This window comes from Tupaia chinensis, unplaced genomic scaffold, assembly GCF_000334495.1.
Source record: "Tupaia chinensis unplaced genomic scaffold, TupChi_1.0 Scaffold148822_2, whole genome shotgun sequence".
In the NCBI taxonomy this organism is placed as follows: Eukaryota; Metazoa; Chordata; class Mammalia; order Scandentia; family Tupaiidae; genus Tupaia; species Tupaia belangeri.
The window spans coordinates 229,415-238,134 of NW_006208670.1; the positions used below are offsets into that span (position 1 = coordinate 229,415).

The window sequence follows — 8,720 nt, forward strand, 5'->3', positions numbered from 1 at the left end:
AGTGGGGTGCCCAGGCCCGGGCTGACGGTCCCAGGGGGGGCTGCCCAGGCCCAGGCTGACAGTCCCACGGGGGGCTGCCCAGGCTGATGGTCCCATGAGCTTTCCTGTGACACGCACACAAGCTGGTTTTAATATAAAATTTATATGCGCTCATCTTAAAAAGTAGAAAGCGTACAAGCAGAAAGTGACGGGCAAGCTTTCCTCTTCGGGGCAGGCCTAGGCACCGGCCCGGTCCAGGGTGGCAGGCGCCGAGTCCCTCGGGGGCTTCCGGAACCTGCTCTGGAGAAAAACCCTCGGCACACACAGGCCCTCCCTCTTGTTCACCGTCTCTCGGGAGACATACGCGTTCACCACCTCTTCATAACCTGTGTCCGTAAAGAGCCGGGCCAGGAACCCTGGAAGACAAGCGGGTTGACACCTGCTGAGTCTCACGGCAGTCGCAGTGCTCTGCCGGGCGGGGCATGCGGTGTGCTGGTTCTGGGTGCTCTGGGATGAACACGTCAGTGCTGAATTTAAAGAGGGCTTGTTCTGGAAATGAGTAACTCTTACTCCCAGTCTCAGCCCAAATAGAAACCTCCAGCTAAAGAATCCAGTCAAGAAGCCGAAGGCCAGCCGGGGTATGCGCGACTCCGCCAGCACGCACGCCGCAGTGGAGCCACCCTTCCAGGCCACGCCACCCCGACAGGGCCGCACCTGCTCACAGGGTAATGTCAAGCACCTCGTCATCCAGCACAGAGGAGGGGTCTGTGACTAGAGCGGAAAGTGAATCCCGGACGGTGACATGCCCTCAGGGACTGGCGGCTCGGAGCCCGAGGCCACGGAGCCGGAGCCCAGATGGATGTGCATCCCAGATGGATGTGCACGGGCAGACTTCACCCTCTCGGTTAGCTATCGGGGCGCCAACGTCTGCAAGTCAGAAGATGCTCTTAGCTTCCACCTGGCCATTTTCTAACTACGGTTGTGAGATAACCACTCATCTTTGGTTTCATTTTAGTATCTAAAAGAACATTTCAAGAACTGAAAATGTCTGTGAAAACAGAGATGAAGAAGGTAATTATCTTAGATTTTTAGGCAGACTTCAAACTATGTTCAAAACACCCAGAAGACTGAAATAATATTCAATACTTTCTTATCAACAGTGATAGCAAACTTATATAGTAAAAAACAGATTTGATCCCTTTTACCAAAAAAAGATCTCCTGCCGTTGTGACCGGAAGGGTGCCCTGGGCATTACACCATCTCGCCTGCTTCCTGACGGAGCGTGGGGGTGTCTGACGGCCTCCGCTGTCCCAGCGCACTTCCCGAACGGCATCCCCGGGGCCCTTCAGAGCCTGCCCACGACACCGGGGCCCCCAGCAAGCGCCGTCCCCAAAGGAGGCTGTGAACCCCTAGCAGGCAGGGCTGTGTCTGTCCGCCCAGGGCCAGGCAGACGGATTCATCTGAGAGTGGGTCAGTCCTGGCTCTTGCCCTGCTTAAGGGCAGCCGCAGGCCAGCCCGGGCAGGGTTGTGGCACCGCGCCGTCAGGAAGCGAGAGCAGGGCAGCCCGAGGCCACCCATCAGCTCTCACCATCGGTAAAGAAGTACGCTCTGGTTCCATCTTGCCTGACGTAGAAGTTCTCTCCCAGTCTGCTGCGGGCCTTGAACCTGAGCATGGCATGGTCGTTCACCCCGTAGTCGCGAAACAAGACGGCTCCGCCCGGCCTTAGCACCTGCGGGAGGGAAGCAGGCTGCACCTAGCTCTGGCGAAGGAAGGAAGACCTGACTAAGGGAGGGGTGAGAACAGTGTGGTCATCGCCAAAGGGCCAACCTGAACCACCGTAACGTACGGACGAGGACGAGGCCTGGCCGTTAGGGCCCGAGGCAGGCAGAGCCCCACGCAGAGGGCTCTGGGCACTCTCCAAGAACCGAGACAGCCTCGCCCTCAGTACAGCACTCTCCCAACGCCTCCTTAGTCAGCCCCTAGGGCCGTGCTCTAGAAGTCTTTGGCAACCCGCATTCAAAAATGAAGCCATGCCATCGAGGGCAGCTGAGGCCACCCTTTTAGTGCTGCCCTGAACTGACCGGTGTGTCTCCCTCTGTTGACGGACCGGATTATTTTTAGCCGTTTGATGTTGTGAACACAATGCTGCTATGAATTCACTTCCCTATGTCTCTGTGTGCAAGGCTGAGGTTTGGGAGTACCATGGGAGCGGAACTGCCAAGTCATGTCGATGACGTGATCAATGACTGACTCCTACGGTGGTCACCTGATTTACGCTCCTACCAGGGAAGTCTCACAGGGCCTGCTGCTCCACGTCCTCAGCAGGATTCAGCTCCGTCGACGCACTTCTGCGGACCCGGTGTCTCACCAGTTTCACTTGACATCCCTGGTCACTGAGGCTTCCTGTCCGTGTGCTAATCCACCACCTGTGTGTGCTCCTCTAGAAACGGCGATCACGGCTGCCTGCTTCTCTACTGTTTGTCTTTCTTACTGACGGAGGTTTCTTAGATATTCTGGGTACCGGTCTCCTGTCTGTTGTACAGACTGTCAATTACTTTTCCCACCTTGTCTTTCCAGCTATTATTATTATTATATTGTCTCCTAGAGAACAAAAATTCCTAATTTTATTTACTGACCATTTTTTTCCCTCAAACATGCACTTGAACCTTCATAATTTGATAAAGCATTCATGAAAGAATCTGCAGACTTCTTTCACAGAGAAGTAATCGTTTTTTATTTTTTTAAGAGAATGATTTTTGTTATAAGATGCATGGACTCACTGGAGAGACAGAGACAGAAAGTGAGAAATCATCCCCTTGGGGGGATGGCTACGCCTCAATCCTTACTCCTTCACTCTCTTCCTGGAGTCTCTGGTGCACGCGCGTGCACACATGCACCCTGCATGAACTCTAAGCCGCCAGGTCTGGGACTTGAACCACAGTTGCCTACGTGGGAATCCAGTGATGTAATCATTATGCCATCCGCTAGTCCCGACAAATCACACCTTTGAGCAGACAGGACTGTCCTAAAAATCTTTTTTCTCACACCCACCATCCACCATCCACTCTCCACCCACCACTTTCCCCACCGCCTCTAGCATCAACACCCCTCCTGTCCACCATGACATCTCCAGCTCTCAGCCTCTGCCACGGAGTGCAGACACTTGGTGAATTGAGTGAGGATATACAATGTGCACCTTTCAAAGCCTGGCTCACTTTATTCAGCGTTAACTCTTCTATATTCATCCACTTTGATTCGAACAACAGGATGACCTCATTGTTTCTACAGCTGAGTAATAGTCCATAGTATGTAACTATATGTCCCAGTTTTTCAACCCAGTCATCAGTTCCTAGACACTTAAGTTGGTTCTGTGCTTTAGCGACTGTGATTACAGCTGCGATAAACATGGACATGCAAGTGTTGTTCTCAATGTTTTCCTATCCTTTCGGTAAATACCAAGGAGTGGGATTACTACATCATAAGGAAGTTCCATTTATACAGGCTTTGGGAAACCTCCATATTGTTTTCCACAGAGGCTGAACTAATTTACATTCCCACCCACAGGGTAGGAATGTAAATTCCACCACAGCCTCATCAGCACTTGCTGTTCTTTATTTTTTTGATCCTAACCATTCTAACTGAAATTAAACGGATCTCATTGTGGTTTTAATTTGAATTTCCCTTATGACAAAAGACTGAACATTTTTTCACATGCCTCCTGGCTGGTCTTGGAGAATTATCTATTCAATTCATTTGTCCATTTTTTAATTGGATTATTCACTTTTTTTTAAATGGGTAAGCTGCTAGAGTTCGCTATATGTTATAAATATCAATTCTTTTGTCTGAGGAATAACTAGCAAATATTTTCTTCCACTCCAAGGGTTGTCTTTTCACTTTAATTATTGTTTCCTTTGCTGTGAGGCAACTTTTTAGTTTAATGTAATGCCACTCGTCTGTTTTAGGGATTGTGGCCTTTGCTTTAGGGGTCTTATTTGGGAAAGCTGCCTACTCCAGTATCTTCAAAAGTTTCCCCTACATTTTCTACTACGAGCATATAGTTTGAGGCTTTACAGTTAAGTCTTTGATCCATTTTGAGTTAGTTCTTACACTCCCAAGTGTCTGCTCATGCCGCAATCCCTTCCTCTAGTCCTACCGCCTCTCAGATCCTGGGTGCTCCCGTGGGTGCCTGGAGTTGCGGGCTGACCCGGCTGGGGACTTGACTGCAGCTGCCATCTGGGTCTAGTCTCTCCTGAGCAGGGCACTAGCCTACAGCATGGAGCTGGCCCAATGGTAACCTCATATTCTAGGCACTATCCCTTTCTACTCGACATATATCTCATTTCTCTTCCCCAGATCCCAGGATCTAGAGCTACCATCTCGACACTTCACAGATGAAGACTCTGAGGCTCAGGGCTGTAAGGAGACTTGCCTGGTGGGGAAGCCAGCTTTTCATCCTAGGCATGTGGACCCCGAACTGTGCTCTTGACCACTGGAGCAGACTTCCTCCCACCTTACAGCAGGACTCCATGCATCCCAGATAACTGCAAAATCCCCTTTGCTCCAGGCTGGCCAAGCGCCGAAGACCAGCCATGGCATCGCACAGATCAGAGTTTAGGAGGGTGTTTTATGCCAGAGAACCCCTTTCCATCAGCTGACTATACAGCCTACCTCCTGAGAATGGAAAGACTCTGTGAATCTAGACAGTTATTGAGCCTCAGAGGGAGGGTAAACAAGAGGTCGGAATGTCTAACCCTCAAGTGCAAGGTTCAAATCACTAACCTTGTAAATGTTTTGTAAGACAAGGTGCATCTTATCAGGGTGAACAGCTGAGAGCACGAATATCAACATGACAACATCCACAGACGCTGGTGGTACATGATCCAGAAGGTCATCTCGAGTCAGATCACACTGGAATACCTTGCACCTTTCTGTGTCATAGAAAGGATTTTGCTAGAGGGAGGGAAAAACATAGAAGAATTTTAACATAACACATATGTGCATACAGGAAAATAAAGCATCGAAAGGAGATCCTATCTCCACTGTGCATTGCCGCACAGAAATGACGATCACTTGTTACTGGGTACACGGAATAATGAACCGTCATGCACGAACAGAACATAATGCACACCATTCAGCAGTGCCACAGAGGCGAGACTTCTTTCTTTTCTTTTTTTTTGGTCATAGGGCACATGAGCTCAATGGGGAGAGACAGAGAGAGGGAAAGTGAGAAACGTGCCTAGCATGATTTTTAAGTCTGGGTCTGAGAATCAAACCATGGTCTACCATGTGGGAATCCAGTGGCTTAATCACCATGCCACCTGCTGATTTTGGCAAGATTTCATCTTAATCTATTTTTAACAGAGGAGAAAAATACACTCCATGACATTCAAAAAGCATTTTATTAATAAAAGCATAACCCTAAATTGGACTCCACTTCCTTAATCCTCCTTTGAATCATCCTTTATAAACTTAAAACTTTTGAAAAGTCCTTCCAATCCTGGGAACCAGCAGTTAGCGTAATGGCTATGTCACTGGATTCCCACGTAGTCGACCGTGGTTCGTGTCCCGAACCCGGTGGCTTAAAACTCACGCCGGGCGCGTGTGCGTGCGTGCCCAAGATCCCGAGAGGAGAATGGAGGAGAAGGGATTGCGGCGTGACCATCCCCCCTGGGGGGTGATTTCTCGCTTTCTGTCTCTATGTCTCTCTCTGTCTGTCTGGCAAGTGCACGCGCCCTACAGTGAAAATCTCTCCAAAAAAAAAAAGTCCTTCCAATCCTCAAGTTCTTCCACAGTTCTTGTAGGGTATATTTTCCCTTGATGTAAGTAGCTAAATAAACTTAATTATTTTTGACTAGAAGTGTATTCCAGGTACATTCTGGTTAGTGGGCTTTAGTGCACGTGTATAAACACTATGAAGAAAAATATCGAACTTTTCTTGCTCTTAAATGAGCTGGTCCTGCAGCCTCGTGGGTAAGAAGTCAGATCACGTATACCTGGCTGCAGTTAGAGCCCAGCCCTGGTGCTGGGAAACACACTGGACACATGTGCATGCACGCCCCAAATCCCAACAGGATGGAGAAGCAGAGAGGGGACTGCAGTGTGACCACGTCCCACTGGGGTGCTTTCTCCCTACTGCTCTGGCAAGTACACACATCCTCAATTAAAAATAAAAAATAAATAAAGATCTATATTAAATAAATATGCAATATTACTGGATAGAAAAATGCAATATTAAAGAAATGCCAATTTTGGGCCCATGTGTGTGCGTGCTCAAGATCCCAAGAGGAGAAAGGAGGAGAAGGGATTGCGGTGTGGCCATGCCCCCTGGGGGGGGGGTGATTTCTCACTTTGTTTCTCTGTCCCTCTGTTTTTCTGGCAAGCGTACACACCCTATAGCAAAAACTTCTCCAAGAAAACGAAAAGCCAATTCTACTCACAATTCCACCTATAAATTCAATGCAATCACAAATGAATCCAAATAAATTTTTGGAAAGCTAAGGTGGTGACCGGAATTCATCTGGAGGCTAAAATCTTTCGGAATGGCCAGGTCAGTGTAAAAAATAAAGACCAGTAAGGAGAACTACACTGCCAGCCATGCAAACAGTACAAAATGTAGCAGTAAAAATGTGGTCTGGGCCAGGAGGTCACATGGCGGTTATGTTATGGTGCCTGGATCCTGGGTGACTAACTGCATGGTTGGAGTCCGGAACCAGCAGCTTGAAAAAAGACTTCGGGCACAGGTGCATGTGCCCAAAATCCTGAGAAGAGAATGGTGGCGAAGGGACTGTCCATGGCCATCTCCCGGAGGGCGGGCTCACTCGCCCACTCGCTGTCTAGCAAGTGCACACACCCTAAAGTAAAAACTTAAAAACAACAAACCCGCATTTGAAAATGATTGTAAATAGTAAATAGATCAGGAGACAGAAAAGAGTTCCAAAACAGCTGTGTGTGTGTATATGTTGTATTCTATATAAGAGACAGGTAGACACAGGGATTAGATCAAAGGCAGGTCACAACTGTCAGTAGGGGAAATGACGTTCTCATCTAATTCCCTGTGTCTGCAGAACTGCTGCCCTGTTGGATTAAAAACAGCTGGTTATCCTGATGTCCTGGGTTGTTGGGAAATTCATGCTGCATTTTTACATAGAAAAGCATCGAAAAATAGGTCATGACTTTCCCAAAAAGAGAGGAGAATGGAGGAGAAGGGATTGCGGCGTGACCATCCCCCCTGGGGGGTGATTTCTCGCTTTCTGTCTCTATGTCTCTCTCTGTCTGTCTGGCAAGTGCACGCGCCCTACAGTGAAAATCTCTCCAAAAAAAAAAAGTCCTTCCAATCCTCAAGTTCTTCCACAGTTCTTGTAGGGTATATTTTCCCTTGATGTAAGTAGCTAAATAAACTTAATTATTTTTGACTAGAAGTGTATTCCAGGTACATTCTGGTTAGTGGGCTTTAGTGCACGTGTATAAACACTATGAAGAAAAATATCGAACTTTTCTTGCTCTTAAATGAGCTGGTCCTGCAGCCTCGTGGGTAAGAAGTCAGATCACGTATACCTGGCTGCAGTTAGAGCCCAGCCCTGGTGCTGGGAAACACACTGGACACATGTGCATGCACGCCCCAAATCCCAACAGGATGGAGAAGCAGAGAGGGGACTGCAGTGTGACCACGTCCCACTGGGGTGCTTTCTCCCTACTGCTCTGGCAAGTACACACATCCTCAATTAAAAATAAAAAATAAATAAAGATCTATATTAAATAAATATGCAATATTACTGGATAGAAAAATGCAATATTAAAGAAATGCCAATTTTGGGCCCATGTGTGTGCGTGCTCAAGATCCCAAGAGGAGAAAGGAGGAGAAGGGATTGCGGTGTGGCCATGCCCCCTGGGGGGGGGGTGATTTCTCACTTTGTTTCTCTGTCCCTCTGTTTTTCTGGCAAGCGTACACACCCTATAGCAAAAACTTCTCCAAGAAAACGAAAAGCCAATTCTACTCACAATTCCACCTATAAATTCAATGCAATCACAAATGAATCCAAATAAATTTTTGGAAAGCTAAGGTGGTGACCGGAATTCATCTGGAGGCTAAAATCTTTCGGAATGGCCAGGTCAGTGTAAAAAATAAAGACCAGTAAGGAGAACTACACTGCCAGCCATGCAAACAGTACAAAATGTAGCAGTAAAAATGTGGTCTGGGCCAGGAGGTCACATGGCGGTTATGTTATGGTGCCTGGATCCTGGGTGACTAACTGCATGGTTGGAGTCCGGAACCAGCAGCTTGAAAAAAGACTTCGGGCACAGGTGCATGTGCCCAAAATCCTGAGAAGAGAATGGTGGCGAAGGGACTGTCCATGGCCATCTCCCGGAGGGCGGGCTCACTCGCCCACTCGCTGTCTAGCAAGTGCACACACCCTAAAGTAAAAACTTAAAAACAACAAACCCGCATTTGAAAATGATTGTAAATAGTAAATAGATCAGGAGACAGAAAAGAGTTCCAAAACAGCTGTGTGTGTGTATATGTTGTATTCTATATAAGAGACAGGTAGACACAGGGATTAGATCAAAGGCAGGTCACAACTGTCAGTAGGGGAAATGACGTTCTCATCTAATTCCCTGTGTCTGCAGAACTGCTGCCCTGTTGGATTAAAAACAGCTGGTTATCCTGATGTCCTGGGTTGTTGGGAAATTCATGCTGCATTTTTACATAGAAAAGCATCGAAAAATAGGTCATGACTTTCCC

At 47.9% G+C, this 8,720-nt stretch overlaps 1 protein-coding gene across 1 annotated transcript in view; it reads right to left on the reverse strand.

The window, feature by feature from the left end:
- Positions 1-123: 123 nt before the first annotated feature.
- METTL6 (methyltransferase 6, tRNA N3-cytidine) overlaps positions 124-8,720 on the reverse strand; it is a gene marked incomplete in the record, with an annotated part of 15,294 nt that continues 6,697 nt past the window's right edge. Inside the window, 3 exon segments of the mRNA XM_027769167.1 lie at positions 124-395; positions 1,568-1,709; positions 4,760-4,930. Coding sequence (XP_027624968.1) covers positions 217-395; positions 1,568-1,709; positions 4,760-4,930 — 492 coding nt within the window.